The 25,535-nt window shown below is 42.0% G+C and overlaps 1 protein-coding gene and 1 long non-coding RNA gene across 3 annotated transcripts in view; one reads left to right on the top strand and one right to left on the bottom strand.

Moving 5' to 3' along the window:
- LOC126251908 (leucine-rich repeat flightless-interacting protein 2) overlaps nucleotides 1-25,535 on the top strand; it is a 248,750-nt gene that overhangs the window by 27,264 nt on the left and 195,951 nt on the right. The window contains exon 1 of one of the 2 annotated variants that reach the window (XM_049952637.1): nucleotides 8,372-8,439. The exons of the other annotated variant lie outside the window; for it this stretch is intronic. Within the exon in view, the coding sequence (XP_049808594.1) occupies nucleotides 8,377-8,439 (63 nt within the window). The 5' untranslated portion in view covers nucleotides 8,372-8,376. Of the gene's footprint in view, nucleotides 1-8,371; nucleotides 8,440-25,535 lie in introns of those variants that run through there. 2 annotated transcript variants of the gene reach the window in all.
- The window catches only part of LOC126251909 (uncharacterized), a 177,189-nt gene that overhangs the window by 36,150 nt on the left and 115,504 nt on the right, over nucleotides 1-25,535 (bottom strand). The gene's annotated exons all lie outside the window — the stretch shown is intronic.

Here is a 25,535-nt window from a genome sequence, read left to right as displayed (position 1 = left end):
CGCTATTGCTACCATGATGCGTTTGACATTTTTTCACACAAGTGACATATAATTTCATTGTCTTTGATTGAGCTCTTTGCAAGGCCTTTAAAAATAAAAGGAATCGTAATCTAGTTTTTTTCCTGTAAAATAGATACTCCTCTGTAAAAGAAATAAATTTTTCAAGTTTATTCTAATGAAAAATATTGAGAGAAGAAACTATTCATTTGAATGTCAGACAATTACTGAGAGCTTCAAAAGCTTTTAGTGAAAACGGATAACTTAACTTCTGTAAAAATGTGCTGTTTATTAAACTTTCCATATACCAGGCACTGTCTCTGGTGCTACAGTAGTCGAGAGGAATTGATGGGCGTGATGAAGAATGATATATTGCAAATCGTCCAATTCTGCCTCCAATGACTTCGTTATATTGCAAATCGTCCATTTCTGCCTCTAATGACTTCGTTGTCAATGGAATTTCAGACCCTCATCTTTCTTCTCGTGTTCATTTTCAGACCCTCATCTTTATTTTCATGTTCGTTTCCTATTGAAGGCCTCTCTGGAAAGGAATGCCTTCTTTTTCTTTCGCTTTTATCCCGCATCTATGCAGGGTCGGCGTGGTTAATTACGGATTGGCATGGTTAGTTTTGATGGGTGCTGAAAGCCCTTTTGTCGCCAGCCCTTACAAAGATATTATTCAGCATGAGGATATTGTAGTTCTCAAATATCTGACGCTGTTCCGAATGCTGGAGTGCGGGCTATATACATCACATGACGCTGAAATATCGTATGTATTTTCGTTAATCAGTGTGCTCACGAAATATGCTGAAAAAAATAATAGTTTCAACTTTCAGCCACTAGGAGAAAATATGGTGCTGAAGCAATCAGAATGTGGCTGCGGTGTGGGTGCAGGAAAAGGAATGAACGACCAAGCACACAATAATGGTGATTCTAGCACGTTTATTAGGATATGGTCACAAATTACAAGATGTGTTCAGCATTGTCTCCCACTCAGCAACATGCTGCATGCGTATCATGTCATGGTTGACAGTTGCTCACAGGCAGTATACCGGGTGTAATCAGAGCAATAGGTCTGACCCTTCAGATCAGAAGAGTCCGGATACATCCCTGATAGACTCGATCTTTCAGGTAACTCCACAACCAAGTCACATGGATTTAAGTCGGAGGATCTGGAAGTCCACACTTTTGAAATTACCTAGATGGTGTGATCGTTACCGAATGTTTTTCGAAACAAATCTTTCATCTGACAAGCCTCATTTGGTGTTGCCCCATCTTGCATGAAAATACACTACTGGCCATTAAAATTGCTACACCACGAAGATGACGTGCAACAGACGCGAAATTTAACCGACAGGAAGAAGATGCTGCGATATGCAAATGATTAGCTTTTCAGAGCATTCACATAAAGTTGGCGCCGGGGGCGACACCTACAACGTGCTGACATGAGCAAATTTTCCAACCGATTTCTCATACACAAACAGCAGTTGACCGGCGTTGCCTGGTGAAACATTGTTGTGATGCCTCGTGTAATGAGAAGAAATGCGTACCATCACGTTACCGACTTTGATAAAGGTCGGATTGTAGCCTATCGCGATTGCGGTTTATCGTATCGCGACATTGCTGCTCGCGTTGGTCGAGATCCAATGACTGTTAGCAGAATATGGAATCGGTGGGTTCAGGAGGGTAATACGGAACGCCCTGCTGGATCCCAACGGCCTCGTATCACTAACAGTCGAGATGACAGGCATCTTATCCGCATGGCTGTAACGGGTCGTGCAGCCACGTCTTGATCCCTGAGTCAACAGATGGGGACGTTTGCAAGACAACAACCATCTGCACGAACAGTTCGACGACATTTGCAGCAGCATGGATTATCAGCTCGGAGACCATGGCTGCAGTTACCCTTTACGCTGCATCACAGACTGGAGCGCCTGCGATGGTGTAGTCAACGACGAACCTGGGTGCACGAATGCCAAAACGTCATTTTTTCGGATGAATCCAGGTTCCGTTTAAAGCATCATCATGGTCTCATCCGTGTTTGGCGACATGGCGGTGAACGCACATTGGAAGCGTGTATTCGTCATCGCCAAACTGTGGTATCACCCGTCGTATTGGTATGGGGTGCCATTGGTTACACGTCTCGGTCACCTCTTGTTCGCATTGACGGCACTTTGAACAGTGGACGTTACATTTCAGATGTGTTACGACCCGTGGCTCTACCCTTCATTCGATCCCTGCGAAACCCTACATTTCAGCAGGATAATGCACGACCGCATGTTGCAGGTCCTGTACGGGCCTTTCTGGATACAGAAAATGTTGGACTGCTGCCCTAGCCAGCACATTCTCCAGATCTCTCACCAATTGAAAAGGTCTGATCTATGGTGGCCGACCAACTGGATCGTCACAATACGCCAGTCACTACTCTTGATGAACTGTGGTATCGTCTTGAAGCCTCATGGGCAGCTGTACCTGTACACGCCATCCAAGCTCTATTTGACTCAATGCCCAGGCGTATCAAGGCCGTTATTACGGCAAGAGGAGGTTGTTCTGGGTACTGATTTATCAGGATCTATGCACCCAAATTGCGTAAAATGTAATCACATGTCTGTTCTAGTATAATATATTTGTCCAATGAATACCCGTTTATCATCTGTATTTCTTCTTGGTGTAGCAATTTTAATGGCCAGTAGTGTAGTAGTGTGAACACAGTTGCGTTCTTGCAAAGCTCGAATTACGTGTTGCACAAAGAGGTCCTTATAACATGCAGATAACACTGTACATCTAAAACGCCTTCAGGTTGTCATCTCCTCAAAGAAAAACGAACCGAGAATGAAGGAACGTGTGAAACCACATCACACTGTGACATTAACTGAGTTCAGTGGATGTTCCTGCACAAAATGTGGCGGAGTAGAACCCCTATGCTACAATTCTATGCACTCACGGCACAGTACAGAGTAAAATATGCCTCGTTCGTCCAAAGAATGTTCCCTGGCCACATTTCATCCATTTCGATGCGTGCCGAAAGACGAAGGGCAAAGTCACGACGTTGTAGTCTATCTTGTGTCTTCATTTGATGCACATTGTGAATCTTGTAGGGATACCAGTGTAAGATGCGTCGCAAAATCTTTTGATGTATTGATCAGGGGAGAGAGAATTACCGAGACACAGCTCGAGCACTGGTTGAAGAATTCGAGGCGTGTGGTGCACGGTCGTCTACAGCTTCAAATGCCATGGGTATGGGTCGCCACCCTCTCCCTGCTGCATCGCCTAATTCACCTATGTCTTTAAATTTTTTAATCATATACTTTAGCTCATTTACATGTGGCCTCCTCGCAGCTGTATCTGTCGTTGATGTTCCCTCAATGCAGCGCTGCTATTGCTGCCATTCTGATGAAGCGGATTTGCTAGCAGTGCACGGTCTTTCTTGTCAATAGCTGTTGCGTTTCTTACGGAAAACTTCAACCATATTAACACTTTACTCCAAATGACACTTCACAAAAAAAAAATCAATACTCGCCGCCAAGCGACAGACAGCATAGTGGCGTCAAAACAGGAAAAATTCCACATTCTAATAATTAATTTAGAGAGATCCGCTTTAGTTGTACTAATATTTATTCAAACCACCAGCTGTTTCGGGATTTTAAAATTCCATCTTAAGGTGTATGAAGTTATTGTATTTGGTAACACACAACACCCGGTCCGGCCTGTCAGTACAAGCAAGAGCTCCAATCATTGCGTATTGGCGGAAATTGTCTGCCAACGGATTGCCGCACAGTGGGAACACCAAACACGATTGGAGCTCTTGCACTGTTATCTCAAACGAAGGCAAAAACAAATTTTCACATTTTAGAGAGGTGGAAAAAGGGTGAGGGAGAGGGTGGGAGGGGGGGGGGGGGAGTTAGGAAAGGGAAGGAAGCCAACAACTGAAATCCTAGCTGTAATGGTCAGGCATTAACTATTCAGATTCAGCTTCCTCTTCCGCATTCCAGAAATTGGCCTTGCTGCACTTACAGTTCAACAAATTCAAAAATAATAAATTAAAACACGTATAGAGTGTTAAAATTGTTAAAGTGTTTCATAATGGCGTACTTCTTCAGCAACACTGATCGCACATACGTTGTTTAATTAGAGGCTCTAGGAGGGACATCTGGCATTTTCAATTTTAGCATGTGACCATAGGTGCTGGATTGCAAGAACAGTGTTCGATGTTATTTTAATGGTCTTAAAAAAAGGCGATCTGGGATAACGGTGTTTGACATTGTCTAATGGTTTTATAATAAGACAGCGTAACCGATCGACGTTATCGTAAGTGTACTTTGAGGTGTGCGAAGGCACTAATGTGTCGGACCGACGGGCGTTTAAGACAGTTTGCGCTACGTGCTGTATTTGCTTCCTCAATTGCAAGTTGTTAAAGAACAACGTCACGTCAGAGGATGCATCAGTCATCAAATGGCGCGTATGATATGCCATTGTAATTGCAGATGTATTTCGCTAAGTGTATGAAGTTTGATGCTGTGTCCTCTGATACCAGCGCGGGAAGACAGTCAACAGATAGGGGAAGTATTCTACGGCAGGATTTGAGTAATCACTGGTGCAACTGATACACCAGCTTCACCCTGTTGATTCTGTATAGCAGGGTTGTCCAACATTCGGCCCGGGTCCAAAGCAAGTATCGGTGCGGCCCAGGAAGTGGGCATTATCACACAATCGGAAAAAAATTCACAAAATTCCTTTTATGTAATATTATGATAAATAGATTTTTTTCTAACTCAGCGGTTATTGTTAGTGTTAAGTATATTATGTGTGTTTCCTTCCAATGCTAAGCTAAAAGGTTGGACACTGCTGTAGAGTAACAGGCGTGTTAGAATTTTAAATTCATAACCGAAGTGTGTGTGTATCGGAAGGAATTATTTTATTATGAAGCCATATTTCAAATGTATGAAGAAATTAATGGGACCAATATTTGGTAAACCTGCCACCTAGCGGAACACTCGCCTGTGCCGTGACGCTCGACTCGAAGATCAGCCGATTCGACTCCTGGTGATGGACACTAATCTTCGCTGCCAGTATTTGGCCAACGGGGGAGGGGGGCGCAAAGTTTCACTGTCCTGGATTAAATTTTAAACTTCTGCACAGTGTCTCACGAAGTGAGGGCATGTGACACTGTTGACGGTGATCCGTCTGTCGGATGCAGGCGTTTATCGTGACGGTCCACTTGATGTTATTCGAGAGCAGTAGGCTCTGTGCTGACACCAGGGTTCACCCTCTTCCTCTGCATCCATAACAACACAAGCACTGATCACAGTCATGTAAAAAAAAAATGTTCAAATGTGTGTGAAATCTTATGGGACTAACTGCTAAGGTCATCAGTCGCTAAGCTTACACACTACTTAAACTAAATTATCCTAAGGACAAACACACACACCCATGTCCGAGGGAGGACTCGAACCTCCGCCGGGACCAGCCGCACAGTCCATGACTGCAGCGCCTTAGACCGCTCGGCTGATCCCACAGTCATCCACACCACACACATATACACACTTAACACTTCATAACAGATCGGGGGAAGGTAATGGCAAACTACCTCCATTAGGTTCTTTCCCAGGACGGCGATGCAGGAGTACTGCATCTGCTTCCCTAGGCTCATTTACTGAGTGTGGTATTACCTTGACTTCTGAGTATATGGTAATGGTGATCTGAGAAAACCCTCCCGGTTATTGGGATAGAACGTGACGGCTCGAAAGAACACGCATCCAGTGACGTATGTTTGACCTATTTCACTTCGCCATGAGATGTCTCGCAGGAAAAAGTACCTGGACGTTTCGAGGTTGATGTCGAAACTCATGGTGGACTATTAGGAAGCAGCCTTCAGGACTGACAGTATTGGCATATTAATGTACAGGAGCACTTAAAATGACGTCTCGGTGACCTTATCACGCATTGACAGCAGACAACCCCTTGTAGATAGCCATGTCGCATCTTCCAGTGATTTCTGCCTGTGAAGTTTAGTGAAAGACAACATTTACATATCTGAACTTCCAACGACGTTGTCAGGAAAGAAATGGCATATTACGAAAACTATCGAGAACATCATATCATCTGAATTTGAAAAGACACAACTAAAATGGAGCAACTGGACGTCTGTCTGATTATACTTGGGGCTCAAAAATTGTCTGCGTCCAAGGTTTGTATTCAGCCTTCCTCTCCATAAGTTCGCATTTTTATGGTCAGTAGTTGTGAAAATATGGAGTTACGACAGCAGCCAGTATTGGACTCATCAGTATTACTTGTATTGACTTTAACATCGGTTTATAATTTTCTCTATTAATTCTTTAAATTTAATAAACATTCATTTCCTCACTTGTGTCTTCGAGTAATGCAATGCATAGAAGTAAGCAAGTGACGCTACACAGTCGTGTACGTGTACCGTGCTAACAAGCATTCCTCTGGTAACCAGGTAAGCTTGCTCGTATTTTCAGAGATATCCAAATACTCATTGCCTCCACTGATACCAATATGCAAACAGTTAAATACAAACATGTAAGTCGTCCTGTACGCCAAATTTTGGAAGAGCACAGTCAGTTTTCCCTCTTCATTAGATGTCAATTCATAGTTTTGCAGAGGACTTGCTCTCTATTTTTGGTGACAGCATCCAAAAGTGTTAAATGCAGTTAAATTTTATCTTAAAATTATACAAACGGTAAATGTTTCAGATTTACCTATTCTTTTTGCATAATATTTTGTGTATTTGTGATTTTCAATTAATTATTTCTTATCATTTGATTTGATTTAATATAATATGTAGTTACTTTGATATGAGATTCTGTTGATCCAAAAAAATAAAGGAAAAGCTACAGAGAAGGGGCACACCGCGTTCGGAGCCTGCAAAAACAAGAACAAATTTAGAACACAATAGAAAAAGATGATTCCATAATTCGCGTAATGTTTTTACGCAGACCATTGTCGTCGAAGTTGTAAAGGGTGCATCTTACCCCCTCACCTCCCTCCCCCCCCCCCTCCCCAACCGCCGGCCGCGGTGGTCTCGCGGTTCTAGGCGCGCAGTCCGGAACCGTGGGACTGCTACGGTCGCAGGTTCGAATCCTGCCTCGGGCATGGATGTGTGTGATGTCCTTAGGTTAGTTAGGTTTAAGTAGTTCTAAGTTCTAGGGGACTGATAACCACAGCAGTTGAGTCCCATAGTGCTCAGAGCCATTTGAACCATTTGAATCTCCCCAACCACACTCCACAACAAATCACTTTAGATTTACCAGAGAAGAAGAAAATATCCATACTTACACCAGTAAACTTAATTTATCTCAGCAATGAACTTAACAAATGCTTTCCACAACATTTAACACTGCATAGCCATAACCATCATTTTCCTATTGTTTTGGATAGAGTTGTACGAAATCGAAATTATGTACCAGCATGCTGGAAAAAACCATGGCAACTTAACTGGTTATCTCCATTAAACTGTACTCGTGCTACTCTCCTTTGACCCGGTGCTACTCTCCTTTGGCCTGTAAGAGTTCACATACCCCAAATGTCAAAGGCATTTCGTCACGGAGAACTGTTAGAGCCAATTCATAAGACTGCACCCAGTTTCATATTTTAATACGTCGGTAGATCCTGCTGCTGTTTCAGAAGTTTTGCGTGTACTGAATATTGTTTTTACGTTTCTTGTCAGAAAGAGCTTCAATGGGAAATTTAATAGTGTTTGAAGTTCCGTCGTCGACGAGGCCGTTGGAGACAACATTGAAAACTGGGTGACATGTTGTAATATTCATTCCTGCCCGCTCACATGTGGTTATCCTCTTGGTTTTGTAGATGCCAAAGCAGGTTTTACCGGTATTGGGGAGGGGGGTGGGGGCTTCGACAGTCTGGAGGTGATGGGTCGGTAATTTACTTCCGTTGTCCTTTTAAATGGATTGTGGGTGCGGCTTACTACGAGGACGTAAGCGCTAATGAGTTTCCCATGAAGGCTAGTATTTTCAAACACCTGTTGGAAGTATATTTCAGAAAGTCCTGGCAGGATACAGTATGTGTCACTCCACCAAAGGCCCCAGTTGTTTTCAGGGTATTGTTAGAACGCAGGTGACGTTTCCCTGATGGAATGGGACAAAGTATGAAGTACAGTCAAATGATATCAGTATCCTTGCGTGTGTTGGATCAAGAAACAGGATCCAGCACGCACTGGGCAGTTGGTATAGGCGCCTAGTCCGGCCAGTGCCTGGCTAGCGGTATATTTGGGGCGTTCTCCAGGCGGTCCAGAATTCCTCCAGCGGGCCGGGTTTGTGGGGGTGTCTAAGTATAGAGGGAGCGGCGCGGCAGGGCCCGGGGCAGCCGCAGTTTCTGTTCAGCGCAGCCGGCAGCGCCATGTGCGGGGGCACGCTGCTGCACCTGGTCGTCACCTGCTGGAAGCGCCGCCTCGCCTCCAGGGTGAGTACTGTGTGCTGCTCCCCCCCACCTCGTATAGGGCGCTTGCGAATGAATGCTTGCCGTGTTGATGTATTTGGTAGGTTTCAACTATGCGCCCAAGTATCGTTCTAACAAGACCACCTGTATTTCGAGGTCGAGCTCAGTTGTTAGATCAGTGTCCACGAAAAGCCAGAGTGTGGACTGGCACACAGTTTTAACGACTCACCCACCATCAAGCGCTCTACAATCAGCCGGGTCTTTCGATATGGGTCTTAGTGAGTGTGTGTGTGTGTGTGTGTGTGTGTGTGTGTGTGTGTGTGTGTGTGTGTGTGTACAGCTACATCTGTATCTACACTCCGCAATCCACCTGAGGTACTCTGGTTCTACTTTGTTTCCCATCTCCTCCCTTACCAGTTCCAATCGCAGTGGCTTGTGAGATGAATAATTATCGTTAATTATTGGCGTGAGCTCTGCCTTTCTCGTCGTGGCCATTAGCCGAGACGTGTGTGGAAGTAATATGTTGCCAGTGTCTTCCCAAAACGTGCTATCTCGGAGCTTCAGCATTAAATCTCTCCGTTATGCACAGTGCCTCTCATGTGGGCATCTGCCACTAATGTCTTTTTAACATTTCCGTAAGACTGTTACGCCGACTGAACGATCCCGTGACGAAAACCGACGCTCTTCCTTGGATCTTCTGTATCTGTTCTGTTAATCCAGCCTGATTAGTTTCGCAGACTGATGAACAGCACTCAAGAATCGGTCGGTCATGTGTTTTGAAGCCACTTCTTTCGTGAATGAATTAAATTTTTTTAATGTTCTCCCAATGAACCTAGCCTGGCATCCGCTTTCCCTGCATTTCATTTTAAGAATTAATTCCACTTTCTGATTCTTACTCGGAGGTGTCTTACGGTAGATAGTGTTTCCTTTCTTTCATTCGTCGCCTATAGCGTAATCGAACAGTAATGCGTCTCTTCGCCTATTTACCGGGTGATCAAAAAGTCAGTATAAATTTGAAAACGGAATAAATCACGGAATAATGTAGATAGAGAGGTACAAATTGACACACACGCTTGGAATGACATGGGGTTTTATTAGAACCAAAAAAACACAAACGTTCAACTTTGGGACCAGTACGATCACTGAGCGACTGAATACGACTTCGATTCGCTTGGCTTACTGACTTTTCGTAAGACTAAAATCTTTTCAGGGTTTTGGAACTTAGAAGTTTGAAACTCCGTAACGTTCAAACAATACAGAGCGAGGCCTACAACCCGGAGCTATGTCTTCGTACCGAGTCGGTGACTCAGTGGTTAAGGCATTGCTTTCGGGAAGAGAGAAATCCGAGGACTTTTCTAGTGACTCACATTTAGTTTTTACAAGATTTCCTTCATTCGATTGAGGCGAATGACGATTCCTTTGAAAAGGACGCACCTGATTTCCTTCCCTACCGCTTGGTTATCCGAACTTTTGCTTAGCCTGGAAGCATCTTGTCGTCGATTGTTCGTTAAACCTCCAGCCCCATTCTCAGGCCATGTTCTTACTGACTGACCATGCAGATGCGACTCTCCACCCGTCCCCACTACTTCACTCAGCCCGTATTTCTTCCTAGCTTTTTGAACACCTCAGTTGCTCTTCTGCAAACAGCGCAGGACAAGAAATTTTGGAGAAATGATTTACACTCCGATACAAAGGAAAATTCTTGAAATAAGCCCTGGGATGTGACTGTCATTCAAAACAGTATCTTTGATAATCAAGGTCGATTCCGCAAATAGAGATCTTATGAAGCTTGGCTCGTTTTTGTTTATCCATGTGAAAGGCAGGCACCTAGACTGATACCAAGCTCTTAGACTTCTGGAAGGCATTCGATTTAAACTGCCTGACGAAAAGTGAAGCACCCATAGGGTATGGCAGTATGTGGGCCCACTTATCAATGTGACGTTGTACCCTTTCTGACCTGTATGCATGTAATGATTCGGTTGGGAAGGGTGTCATAAAAACCATTGTACCCTGTCGTGAGGCTAGCTGACCTAAAAGTTTTGCAACTGGTCTTCGATGTCCCGATTACTACTACTGGGGACGGAGTTGGCGTTCGAGCTGGTCCCTCACATGCCGTATTGTGGACAGATCTGGGGTTCTTGCAGTGTATGGGAATATCTCAGCATCGCACACAGTCATGACTACCAGCCGTGACTTGAAGTCAGACCCGACGGTTCCCCACACCATGACGCTAAGAGTAAAACCTCTCCATACCATTGTAAGAATTGGACCTTTTCCCATGACGCCGACTTCAGTCGTCCGGGGTAGTGAAGAACTGCGATTAATCGCTGGGCATAGTGTGATGGCATTCATCAGCAAACTGTGCATTCCTGTCACGATACTACTCCAAATGCAGCCGATTGTATTGTGGTTTAACGGCAGATTACGCATGGGTAGGAAAGCAAATATTAACGAAGATCCCATACACCGTTCCTGAAACTTGTTCAATTCGATAAGGACTCTTTAATCTCATGATAAGGATGTTCATGTGGCATTATTATTCATATTGTGTTAGTTCATGACATAAATATCACATTACAAATCCAAATATTGCATTGGATCCACCGTCAACCTTTTTTTTTCTTTACGAAGTGCGTTGATTCGTCGTTCAGATTACACGTAAATGATGCGAGGTGGTTCTTACCAAGTGCTGCATTCATCGATAAGCAAAGTTGAGTCTTAGGAAACATGTCTTTAAAGTCGATGTTGCTAAGAATGAGTATTGCTCTCGTTTATAAGCGCAGGACGAGAGTTGCGACTACAATGCGGTGGTCCTTGTAATATCTATAAATATGTCGATAATGCGCCCATATTGTCTTCAGGGATATCTGGTGGCACTCTACACTGTTTCCGAACGCGACTGTCTATAGGACAAAAGAAGCTCTTCTTTGGCTGTAAAATGGATCCAGATTCTGAATACCTGCACGTCATCAGTCTTCTGACACAGTTTCTCACGAGAGGCCCAATTAATTGCGGCTCGATGGAGTATCGCCGCAGACTTGCGACTGGATTTGTGCTTTCCTGTCAGAAATGTCACAGATCGTAGTAATTGATAAGTTATCTACTGGTATTCCCCAAGAAAGCGTTTCAGTTGTAAAGGTTTGTGAAGACGGATACAGAGTTTTATTCCAAATTTATCTTTCGGAACGTACCCATACGGCCATCTCAACGCAGGAAATATTATATTACAATTGGGTTTGACAATTCGTGGTAAACATTATTTTAAGATGTAAGATGTAATATAGGATTAGTAAAGGGCTGATCGATTAAAGTATACAAAAAACGAGTAAACAAGACGAATATGGAACACAGGATACACAGTGGTAGTATACTACAAAAATCCTACTGGTAACACAATAAGAAATGATAAATGGCAGTTGCTGCACATTCTGGATATTCCCAATTCAATCCCCATTAATGACTATCTAAATTAACAATGAAATGTTCTTTGTATGTCCTGTTAGAATTGTTTCAAAAGCTACGGGTAGAGATCTGAATATGTGTGCAGGCCTAAAAGTACCATCTAGACAGAACAGGAGAACAGTGTACAAGAACCAAAGTTGTGTATTACAACCACACGTTTCAAATGGCTCTGAGCACTATGGGACTCAATTGCTGAGGTCAATAGTCCCCTAGAACTTAGAACTAGTTAAACCTAACTAACCTAAGGACATCACAAACATCCATGCCCGAGGCAGGATTCGAACCTGCGACCGTAGCGGTCTTGCGGTTCCAGACTGCAGCGCCTTTAACCTCAAGGCCACTTCGGCCGGCAACCACACGTTTAGATTCACCAGTATTCAAAGGCGCATACATAGGAGGTACATAGTGACACGCATTTAGAGGTTGAGCGTTCCATATTCTGCAGAGTAGCATGTGAGGATATAGGCAGTTGATTAAGCTTTGGTCTGACTGCGGCATTCTAAGCAGCAGGAGCAATAGATTGGCAGCGCAGGAAGCTACGTATATGTTGATGTCGGCACTGTTGACGAACTCGTACAGTAGTTTATACGTTGCTACATCCTTGGATGAAAACGAGTTTTGGAGGCTGCCCGAAGACTACGTGCAAGGACGTGCATGTGATCTTCCTCTCCGCAAACACAGAGGGGTGGCGCTTAGGTTGGTCGATAGAGGTGTCTGATGAACTTCCAGTGATTAAATTTCAGCCGTGCTATAATTGTTGTGAAGCTCGTTGATTTTTTGGCTTATTATACGATATTACTCTTGGGGATGAACTTGTGTGTAGTGACTGCCTCTGATTTTAGATGTCCGCGACCATTCCTCTTGCCAGCCCGAGAACAGCCGCTTTCTGAGCACGGGTATCATATTGGTGAGAGGGAGTTTATCATATTTAATAGCTCTACGCCCATTTATCCTATTGTTAAAGTCGACAGGATGGAGATTAGTCACCTACTCTTTAGACTTCTAGAACGGCATTTGCGCTAGTAAAAGCTGGCCTGTAATCTGTGTTACTGTATTTTTATTTTTATGATTGGTATTTGGCACCTGTGATCTAGCAACAAATTCATCGCATTTCTTTAAAACCGCAGTTATCATAAACTTCCCTTTTCGTAGGTACTTACTACACACACACACACACACACACACACACACACACACACACACACAGATTAACTGTTCATATAATTTAATAATGCAGAGGCACAGTGAAAACTTCCTCGTAAGCACTATCAGACAACGCGTGCGGCTGACCACTTTCCAAGTGTGGACTGAAGCTAGCACGAGTATTTTTACTGAAGCTAGCACTAGTATTTTTATGTACCGTACTCGTACATTGCGCTTGTGCTAAAGCACAACAGCAAAGGGAAACTTGCGAAGTACTTTAAGCGTTGTACTGGCGCTGTCGACTTCGGGGTCGCCATATTTGTAAATATACCGTACTCCGATCCTCCCACTCTCAAGTAAGTAGTACATGTACCTCTCATTGTGCCATAGAAACAACTATTTCCACCGTTACGCAGTCATTGAGCGTGACGAGAGCAACTCAAATAGTTATGTGCGTGCTGTTCGTATCTTATCTTCGTCCTGTACGTGAGCTGAGCTGTGTGTAGGGGGCTGCAAGGGTCCTTAGATTCTTCTCCGTAAATCTTTTGTTTTCCTCGAGATAACCAGCGTTTTACACGGGACGTTTGCCGGTGCATATTGCTAAACACTTTGATAACGTTTTACTTTGTGCTGGTCAGACCTTAGACCAGCGGTTGCTTTCGCTGTTGTTCTCTTTTGTACAACTTGGTATGGGCAGCGAAGACTCATGAGCATAAAATGAAGCGCAAAGATACCAGCGTCGTGGTGCAAGCGACTAATTTCCGGGACTGTGTGTTAAAGGACTGAAAAGTAATTCAATCACCAGGGACAGATATGCTTTAGATTACGTGCGACCGTTCACTCTGTTTGCCTAAATCATGATGGAAAACCTCTCAAAGCTGAATCTCTGCTCATAGTAAATTCATATTGAGAGGTGTAACGGGACATCTTCCTCTAGCAATACTTTTCCACAACAGTAGTTGTCGATACCAGTATTATCTTTCGAATTTTGGACGGGTCAATATTATCGCAGCTGCTTTTCTGAAAACTGTCATATAATTTTATACACAGCATGTTATATTTGAATTTAAAATTTATGAAAAGGTATTACCTTATTTTGGATGTTATTATCGATAAGTACTAGTTCTGAATGTACAATTAAAACTATTTTTTTTAGAAACATTTGAAATTACGAATTATTTGGCACACTTAAAATTTCTGTTATTAATTACGCAATCTAGTCCTGTTTATTATGTTTATTTCTGGATTCATTATGAAATAATAATCGAAACTAATAGAAATTTGTCAAGAAAACTTGTAAACCTTTTGGAGTACTGTTATTTCCGCTGAGAGAGACAGTTATAAGCATGTCTGTGAAATGATCGGACATACTTTTGTATTTTGTGCGAACAATGTAATTCCGGCTTTGTTAATATGAAAAATCAAAAGACTATCATATACTAAAATGTGACAAAATATATTAACGCAACAACAAACATTCTGCAACAACAATCTTCAAATTTATTTAGATCAGTTCATCCACGAGGACCTAAAATCTGAGAATTTCAGCTTCAAGAATCAGATCCCTAGGCTAGAAAAACTGGAGTCAACTCCGCGTGAAATATAAGTAAACTTTTTAAACCAGAAAGTTTATTGTAATCTTCGCTCCTTTCAAATCTTCATAAAAGATTAATGTGGACAATAGCTGCAAGTGAGAAGGAGGGAGTAGATAAAAGGGCTTTTTAGTTAAGGGTTTTGTCCTGCGGCTTTCTCTTTGATTAAACTTGTTTTTTTTTTAGATAGACATTTTGTTGGCATTGGATTTGTGTTGACTTTCATCGTTTAAAGAATCCTCAGGGCGGCGACAAGGGTTTGGACCTACCGCTCACGGTTTGGTTGGAGTTCGAACACCGGGAAACGAAAGGTGCGCTCGGCGCCTGGCAACTGGCGAAGTGGTTCAGATACCACGTGAAAAGAAAACAACACATAGCTGCAAACGTAAAAACTTGCAAACCATGAGATGACTGTTTGCTTCTCACAATTCTCTTAGTCGGCAGAGCATAATACTATGTTGTGCCTAAATATAGAAGTACGTAGTGCAGTAGCGGCTCTTTTTAATTTTGTCAGAGTGTTTGATAGATTGTTTCAGATTTTCTCATATCACTTAGGTTTTCTATTTATCTTTTGGTGGAAGGTCATTATAGACTCGGATATTTGCCGTGCTGTTTGGGGGGGGGATCATCTCCAAAACCTCAGCAGGCGATTTTTGATGCTCGTGTCTGTGTTTCTGCGTTGTTTGTTGCGTACTGTTCTCATTTGGGTTTTCCGCTTCTTCGTGTATTGAGATGTCTGTAGCCGGCCGAAGTGGCCGTGCGGTTAAAGGCGCTGCAGTCTGGAACCGCAAGACCGCTACGGTCGCAGGTTCGAATCCTGCCTCGGGCATGGATGTTTGTGATGTCCTTAGGTTAGTTAGGTTTAACTAGTTCTAAGTTCTAGGGGACTAATGACCTCAGCAGTTGAGTCCCATAGTGCTCAGAGCCATTTGAACCAATTTTTTTGAGATGTCTGTTGAGCGAAATAGTTGTGCTTCGTCAATATCTGTTGTGCCGAACGTTGCATCTGCGTTTTATCAAGTGTATGTCAATGATTTTTTTGGTGCATACGGTTATTTAGTGATCGGGTAGCGGGATTTGCTGGAAGGTTCGTCAAACAACTCAGTGGTGATCGTTGTGTGCTTATGTCTGTTACATCTTGTTGTAGCAGTGAGTTGTGGCCAGCATGTTTTCAGTGGTTTAATGTTAGTTTCTCCGTAAACAATTTGGTTAGTTATTCCAGGATTTATTCGCATGACTGTAATTACTATTGATCTTTCTGCTGCCCCATTAATTTTCGAGTTGGTTTTGCCCGTCATCCGTACTGTATGCACAGTATTCCAAAGTAGGATAGATAAGTGTAGATGATCGTGTCAATGTTCACGCTATTGTTTGTGTCACGGGCTAATTTGAGCATGTCGATGCTGTTATTTTCTTACGTGATGATGTCATTCGTACGTTGCTCCCATGAAAGATTTTTGTCTAATGTAGGACCTCGACACCAGACTTCATCTGTCGAGCCCACGGTTTGGACATAAAGAAGTATTTTGGTATCTTTGAGGACGCACTACCAGTGTTGTGCGAGTTTACAATGGTGAACAGATCATCATATTCTTGTTCTGGCAGAACCTCAACTACACTGAAAATGTTTCGTGCGTTGTTAGGTGATACTTTCTGATTATTTCGGTTTAAGGTATTCATGTCTCTAATGGTTCGTAAGAGTAATAATGTAATTACGATTTTTTCGGTTCGTTACCTCATACTTTTGTTTTTGTCATAATGCTTCTCAACTGCAAAAAACTTGAAAAATGCAGTCGCTAAAACAGAGTAATGTAACAACCAAGTTCTATGATTTGGTTGGCGTCGCTATAGTAACAGCTCTGCATTGCATAATTGTTCCCTTTTCCCATTGTATTCAATGAGCCCATAAACGAAATGCACACTGACGAAACCTTCGTCAGTAAACCTATCCAAACTGCTGTGTGTCGAATGTGGTGGTGGAAATGATTGAAGAGGGAATGACTGATGTGAACAGCGAACACAATTAGTGAATAGAACAAGTTGTTTCAAAACAAGAGAGACAGCGCACACACTCGTCACTGTTGTGTATTTATTTTCAATGCAGTACAGATATAAAGATAATTGGGGGTAAGAAATCAAACGAAATGCAGTTACTCTTAGGAGCCACCGGAGACCACTGCTCGCTGATGCCAAAATTCTCAGAAAGTATCTTTGAGCAACCCCTCAAATTTTTCAGGTGGGTTTCGAGTTGACTCTGTATAGCTACTATCGCTTCTGCACATCATGGGGCGGGAGAGTTGGGGGGGGGGGGGTTGTGAGGGCGCCTCGGCAGAACGCCCTCTTACCTCCTCTGCTACGAAAGAACAGCGGCTCTCTGGGCTTGGTGGTCCACCCCAACCTCGCCGTACCCGCTGTTTTGTCTTATTCCTCCTCCTCCTCGCGTGTTTTATTTGACTAGGTGTTCTTCATCTGTTTTGCTGTGCTTCTCTCGCCCTGTTCGTGTCGCTATTAGTGTTTTCTGGGAATTGTTGGGTGGGGTGCCCCTGGTAAGTGGTTGAAGTGTATCCCCCATCGCACTTTCTGCCTTTGCGGACTATCGGCTGCTCCTTGAACGGTGCACCTCGCTCGCCTTTATTTGTTTCTCCCACTTTTCTTCTTCCTTTCTCTAGGCTTTATTGACATTAGGCAGACCTTGATGTTTTTCTCCTTAGGTTTCGCGCACTAGGCCGTTCTTTGGTGTGAAGTTTTGTTTACTTGTCCGCTCCAGGTAGGAGGGATTGATGACCTCCTAGTTTGGTATCTTTAATCCAACCAGCCAACCACATGATGATACGCTAGCTATGATCTACGCGATGTAGACACATATCTATGTGTTGACACAACAACAACAACAATATTATTATTATTATTATTTCTTTACTTTCTCAGACGTTAAGTCTGGTTGAGAATGGAAAGTGACGCGGACCTTGATCAAGCGTCACTTCCTATTAACTGTACGGTATGTGTTATATTGCATTTAGGAACTTTCGGGTAATTGAACATGTATCAATAATTACTGATTTCTGTAGTTGTATATATACGTTTGGATGTAGCTCTATTGCATTGATGTACTGGTGGATATTGTGTGGTATGACTCCTGTAGTTGATAGTATAATTGGTATGATGTCAACTTTATCCTGATGCCACATGTCTTTGACTTCCTCAGCCAGTTGGATGTATTTTTCAATTTTTTCTCCTGTTTTCTTTTGTATATTTGTTGTATTGGGTATGGATATTTCGATTAGTTGTGTTAATTTCTTCTTTTTATTGGTGAGTATGATGTCAGGTTTGTTATGTGGCGTTGTTTTATCTGTTATAATGGTTCTGTTCCAGTATAATTTGTATTCATCATTCTCCAGTACATTTTGTGGTGCATACTTGTATGTAGGAACTTCTTGTTTTAAAAGTTTATGTTGTAAGGCAAGCTGTTGATGTATTATTTTTGCGACATTGTCATGTCTTCTGGGGTATTCTGTATTTGCTAGTATTGTACATCCGCTTGTGATGTGATCTACTGTTTCTATTTGTTGTTTACAAAGTCTGCATTTATCTGTTGTGGTATTGGGATCTTTAATAATATGCTTGCTGTAATACCTGGTGTTTATTGTTTGATCCTGTATTGCAATCATGAATCCTTCTGTCTCACTGTATATATTGCCTTTTCTTAGCCATGTGTTGGATGCGTCTTGATCGATGTGTGGCTGTGTTAGATGATACGGGTGCTTTCCATGAAGTGTTTTCTTTTCCCAATTTACTTTCTTCGTATCTGTTGATGTTATGTGGTCTAAAGGGTTGTAGAGGTGGTTATGAAATTGTAGTGGTGTAGCCGATGTATTTATATGAGTGATTGCTTTGTGTATTTTGCTAGTTTCTGCTCGTTCTATAAAGAATTTTCTTAAATTGTCTACCTGTCCATAATGTAGGTTTTTTATATCGATAAATCCCCTTCCTCCTTCCTTTCTGCTTAATGTGAATCTTTCTGTTGCTGAATGTATGTGATGTATTCTATATTTATGGCATTGTGATCGTGTAAGTGTATTGAGTGCTTCTAGGTCTGTGTTACTCCATTTCACTACTCCAAATGAGTAGGTCAATATTGGTATGGCATAAGTATTTATAGCTTTGGTCTTGTTTCTTGCTGTCAATTCTGTTTTCAGTATTTTTGTTAGTCTTTGTCTATATTTTTCTTTTAGTTCTTCTTTAATATTTGTATTATCTATTCCTATTTTTTGTCTGTATCCTAGATATTTATAGGCATCCGTTTTTTCCATCGCTTCTATGCAGTCGCTGTGGTTATCCAATATGTAATCTTCTTGTTTAGTGTGTTTTCCCTTGACTATGCTATTTTTCTTACATTTGTCTGTTCCAAACGCCATACTTATATCATTGCTGAATACTTCTGTTATCTTTAGTAATTGGTTGAGTTGTTGATTTGTTGCTGCCAGTAGTTTTAGATCATCCATGTATAGCAAATGTGTGATTTTGTGTGGGTATGTTCCAGTAATATTGTATCCATAATTTGTATTATTTAGCATGTTGGATAGTGGGTTCAGAGCAAGGCAGAACCAGAAAGGACTTAATGAGTCTCCTTGGTATATTCCACGCTTAATCTGTATTGGCTGTGATGTGATATTATCTGAATTTGTTTGGATATTAAGTGTGGTTTTCCAGTTTTTCATTACTATGTTTAGGAACTGTATCAATTTAGGATCTACTTTGTATATTTCCAATATTTGTAGTAACCATGAGTGGGGTACACTATCAAAAGCTTTTTGGTAATCAATGTATGCGTAGTGTAGAGACCTTTGTTTAGTTTTAGCTTGATATGTCACCTCTGCATCTATTATCAGTTGCTCTTTACATCCTCGCGCTCCTTTGCAGCAGCCTTTTTGTTCTTCATTTATAATTTTGTTCTGTGTTGTATGTGTCATTAATTTCTGTGTAATGACTGAAGTTAATATTTTGTAGATTGTTGGTAGGCATGTTATGGGGCGATATTTAGCTGGGTTTGCTGTGTCTGCTTGATCTTTAGGTTTCAGATAAGTTATTCCATGTGTAAGTGTATCAGGGAATATGTATGGGTCTGCAATGTAACTGTTAAATAATTTAGTTAGATGTGAATGTGTTGAGGTGAACTTCTTTAGCCAGAAATTTGCTATTTTATCATTTCCAGGGGCTTTCCAATTGTGCGTAGAATTAATTGCTCGGGTGACTTCATGTTGCAAAATTATCACTTCAGGCATTTGTGGTATCATCTTGTATGTATCTGTTTCTGCTTGTATCCACCGTGCATGCCTGTTATGTTGTACCGGGTTTGACCATATGCTGCTCCAGAAGTGTTCCATGTCTCTTATGTTTGGTGGATTGTCTATTTTTATGTGTGTGTTATCTATTGTTTGGTAAAATTTCTTTTGGTTTGTGTTGAATGTTTGGTTTTGTTTCCTTCTATTTTCACTTTTTTTGTATCTTCTAAGTCGTTTCGCCAAAGCTTGTAATTTTTGCTTCTTTTCATCTAATTGCTCTATTGCTTCTTGTTGTGAGATTTTACCTAACCTTTTTCGTTTTTTGTCTGATATTTCATTTCTTATAAATTGTGTTAACTGTCCGATGTCTTTTCTCAGTTTTTCTATTCTGATCTGTAGCCTGTGTTGCCATGCTGGTTTTGTGGGTTTCTTCTGTGTGTTGGTTGGTTCTGATATCTGCCTAGTGTGTATATTTAGTGTAGTGAGTGCTCCTACATAAACCAGTAGTTTTAACTCTTCCATAGTTGTGTATTCATTTATTTTGTTGTGTATGATTGTGTTGATAGTTTTTATTGTTGTTTCGACTTGTGGGCTATTTGGTGGTCTATGCAAGAATGGTCTAATGTCTGTATTTGTGTCTTTGTATTCTATATATGTCAACTGAAATTTTTCTTCTATATCTAACATGTGTGTCACTTCGTGTTCTATTTGTGCTTGTGCTGGTGGCTGTCTTAAAATTTCATTTTCCTCTGATTGTTTAATTGATGCGTGTTGTTCTTTGTTTGTTTGCTCTGGGATGTTTGAGTCCATTACTGTATTTTCTTCTTCTTCTAATTGCACATTATTTTGTTCCAGTATTTGTTGTACTTGTTGTTTGATGTTTTCTAATTCTGACTGGGGTATCCTGTTATTTTTTATTATTACACGAATCTGATCAGCTAGACGTTGTTCTGTTAAAAATTTTAATTCTGGGTATCTGGTAATAAATGTTGTGTATACTTGTGATCTGTATCCAGTTGTGTTGGTTCCTAGGTTTGTTGCTTGGTAATAACAGAACATGAGGTGTCGATTAACTTCATCTGACCATCTCATCCTCTGTCTTTGTTTTCCTTCTAGGGTGGTTGCAGGAAGCATATCCTGCAAAACACCTCTATTTGGATTTAAATCATTTTCCAGTTGGCTAGCAGTGTCATTACCATTGTGGGCGGGCATAGGGTTCAAGCGCCGTCCCCGACCATGACGGCGCTTGTCCGAGGCTTCTTTAGTTCTGTCCTGAACCAAGTAATCACACTAAAAGGGGGGTTAGCCCTATTAGTGGTTTGTTCTTTTCGTCGCCTTTTACGACTGGCAGAACATACCGGAGGCCTATTCTTTTCCCGGGCCTCCACGGGGTTTATTATTATTATTATTATTATTATTATTATTATTATTATTATTATTTTGACAATGGACAACTTTTTGAACCCATTGACGGGAGAAAACTGTACATGTTCAGTACAGAGAGGATCTGAGAAGGATTCGGACGTTGCCTGAGCGAGGCAACAAGTAAACCGCCGTGGAAGTTGCCGTTGCCGATAGCGCGGCTTCCGTTTCCTGAAGTGACAGCGTGTGTCGAGCGCGCTGCCTGCTGTCCCGTTCGGCGAGACCTTGCCACTCTGTCCCACTGGAGCCCAACAGGCTCCACGCCTCCTTCCTCGAAAATGCGGCAGCTATCGTCGTGACACGTCGTATGCCGGCTGCCAGTTCCGCACCGCCAGTATCATGGCGTTGTACTATGTTAAACCCCTAGACCAACTCGTGGAATGGTTCTATTGAGAAGTCTTACCAGGAATATGGATATGATTCGTTTCCTTCATTGCAGATGTTGATGGAATGCCGAGACAGTGGTTCAAATCAATAATACTAGAAGAAATGCCAACCAACAATAATGATTTTTCTTGATTTATTTGACATGTAAACAGGTGTGTACCCAAGGGAGATCATGGCGGTCATGACGCCTCCCAGTCCAAGAATGTTTTTTCTAAAAGCATTAATATTTTTAGTTATATTAATTCGAAATTTTTTCAGCTAACGTTCGGAGAGTAAAGCTGCATGATACCTAAGTTTCACGAAACCGGCAAGAAACTCTAGTAAATTACAGACCATATTTAACAAAGTGTACTTAAACAGCCGGCACACGAACCGTGCATTCGAACCTTGAGCTTTGAGCATGCGAGTTTCTGACGTCATTGCGTGGAAAAAGTACGTTGGGCGGTGTTCCGGAACGTGCAGAACAGTATCTAGCGTGACATATTCTGAAGAACGCCGGAATGCCATACTGGCTTCCAGTTAAAGCCCATACGTATATATGCATTTCTAAGCATCAGCAAACTCTGGATCGCTCGAAAATCCTTCGTTAATCGTATGATTTGTAATATAATGACGAGAACTGTCATATTGGTGGTTAAAGAATTATTGTAACTTGCGTATTATGAAAGTTCGTCATTTAATTGCAACTGCACACTGAGGATCCATTAGAAATGCAATGTTCTTGGTACACTTTGTTACACGTAACTGTCATCAACATATCTACGATTAAAGCTTTCAGTAAATAGCAAATCTACAGTTAAAGCATTTAGGAGCCGGAAAGATGGAAAGTACAGTCGCAAAATTGTCATGGTTCGTACAGCTCAGTGAGTAGAGTCCTAGAATTGTAAGGTGTCTGCTGATTTATTGCTTGTTCGCGTCTCACTGCATCAACAATTTTTTTACTATCGTTCACGTTTTCTGATACGTTCTGATACTTTCTTATTAGTTTAGTGAAAACATTGTATAATATTGAATGTTATGTAAATGTAAATGCGCTCTTTCTGAGAAGCGAGATTGAGTGATAGATCGGCTTGATCTATATACAGCTTCCGCTACTTGTAGGAAGATATTTTCCACGTTCTTGGTTTAACTTTTGTATTTCACATGTTGTAAAGATCCTGCTACTGAATAGGGACGTTGATCAAGTAACAATGACCTTAGGATTTTGCTAAAAAGTGAGAATGATGAAATAATTTTTGTCTCATGTGTAAAACTATTGTAAATTTTTATCGCGCTATTTGAGGTGGAACTTTAAGCTGATGCCCTTATTGACTGAACATAGTGCTTTCCTTTTTGCCTTATAACACGGTAGTTTTTATTTATGTATGCGACAGACAGGCTGACAGACAAGACAAGCATTTCCATTTTAGACGGTGTGATTTGCGAACCACACACAGCCGAGAACTGCCCCTGGAGTGCGCTGCACGTTTAAGGCACACGTACAGTATGCACAAATCGAATAGTTTCTGAGCGTTCACCAGCACCAATAAGTTGACCTTCGGCAGCACGGTCCGTGTTCCGACAGCTTTAACGGATGTTAGCCCACGTAGAAGGGTTTGCTGCCTGACCGGCTGCAGGAAAGGTTCCATCCTGGCGAAAGGGTTCCATTTATATGTTGACCCTACCTGCTACCAACAACAAACCCCACACGGTTCGTGGGTCCACAGGTAGAATCGGCAAACCACACGGAGTAAAGCAAGGCAGAAAGGAAAGACCCTCCACTAAGGGGGGGGGGGGGGAACCAAAGACTGACTTTCACAAACGTAGGCTGAAGGAAATGGCTCCTGTTATTTACACGCTACACCCCAGCATAGCCATAGCCCATAGTCTTCAGGCATGTGTTTACAGTCGTAATGCTAGCGTAGTACTAATAATGGTGAGTGCACACTTCGATTTTACATCGTGGAAATTATGTAGTTGTCAGAATATTGACATTTTGTAATCGTTACTGTTTTTAATAAATCAACAGCGTGGCACATACTCCAGGTTTGCGGAATAATGCTTTCCAAATAATCTATTTCTCCAATCTGAAACTTATTACAGTAAACCATTTTCCTCTTATTGCAGTTAAAATCGTAGGCGTATGCATCAGATTAAAAAGTGTTGAATGCAAGTTATCCCCATAACAAAACACTGGATGCGCGCCCGCCAGTACCAAGCCAGTCGTCAGTGAGCTCATCGTTCTCTAGTTATATTTAGCAATATTTGCAATGGAGTAGAGCGTAAATAGAGTACCGTTTTCTGTCCAAGATGTAATTCCTGTATAGGTAATAAATACTTAAGTGAAATTAATAATTCTGACAACAAATTTTCGTAATAAAATGGTTCAAATGGCTCTGAGCACTATGGGACTTAACATCTGAGGTCATAATTCCCCTAGAACTTAGAACTACTTAAACCTAACTAACCTAAGGACATCACACACATCCATCCCCGAGGCAGGATTCGAACCTGCGACCGTAGCGGTCGCGCGGTTCCAGACTGTAGCGCCTAGAACCGCTCGGCCACCACGGCCGGCTTTTCGTAATAATTTTGCCAACAAATTCCATCGACGTGACTCTGTCTCTTCTTCTTCACGTGCACTTTTTTGCACTGAAGTCTGTTGTAAATGTTACACAGGATCAAGCAACCACTTAGGTTTCATGGCTAGCTAATGAGCATATAAACATTTTCCAAAGAAGGAAAAAAAATCGCTCCTGTTTATTTGTTCTGGATTACCCTCGATCGGTATTATGGTTGAGCAGCAGGCGATTACGTGCCAAGTCTGCTCGGCAATATCGTATTCGTATATCATCCAGTGTAAGGTTTTATTGTTATTTTTATAGGCGTAAAGGCGAAAGCTGTTACCCTACAAAATTGTAACGCTTCCCACTCGTATCTACGTGATGCTCGATACGTGGGCTGCAGCTTTATCTCACTATATTTGACTCTGAAAAAGAATTAGCCACTTTGTAGTGCGGGTTTCCGGAAACGCACACGCCTTCTGCGGCGGAAGCACGGCCAATAATCATTCAGATTGCATATAATAGAACAGTATAGCTTTATACATTGAAGGCTTCCACCGCCAGTTTTCTTTGTTGCTGGTGAATTTTGCGGTTTGTAGGGTCGTGGTCCATGAAACTTTCTTCTTCCTGACATTTCGCCCAAAACTGCTCAGACATCTTCAAAGGTGCTTCCGAGGGCACCACTGAAAATCTCCAACATACATTTGTACGAAACGCCAAAAAAAGAAAAAAAGGCAAGTTTGACAGTTCACGACCGTTTAAACTGGGAAATTCACCAGCAACTAATGTTGCTTTAACCGGGAGAAAATACGGCAGACCACTTTGTTAATTATTTCCTACGTTTCTTCACTTTTCTTAACATGTAGCAGTCGTTCTTCGTTTGCTGTTTGTAATTCTCCAACGCTCTGTGACTCGACAAATGCCGCTTTCTCCTAGCAGGCGTGTGCGCGCTCCTCACGTTAACACTTGACCACGACCACCTTCACTTCACACATGTCTCTTGCATCTGCCTCACTCCAACACTTATTTGAGACAAACTCCAAAAACATTACGCGCTCCCTCTTACCTTACGCCTACGCCAACACCAATTCATCTAAATCGAGTCCGCCAACCACCGGGAAAAGACCGTCACATTGCGTACGTAATAGCTGCCAGGTGGCGATACCTGCACCTTCCAGCAACTCCTTTTCATAAGCAGCCAACTTTTGTCATCTAGCCGCACTATATTCTGTCCACCTTCGCCTGATTTGAAAAACAGTTGGACATTGGATGTTTTGACGGTTTAGCAG

The sequence above is a fragment of the Schistocerca nitens genome, chromosome 4 (assembly GCF_023898315.1).
Source record: "Schistocerca nitens isolate TAMUIC-IGC-003100 chromosome 4, iqSchNite1.1, whole genome shotgun sequence".
NCBI classification, from domain to species: Eukaryota; Metazoa; Arthropoda; class Insecta; order Orthoptera; family Acrididae; genus Schistocerca; species Schistocerca nitens.
The sequence above is the reverse complement of the archived record's forward strand: the minus strand, read 5'-3'. Positions and strand labels throughout refer to the sequence as shown.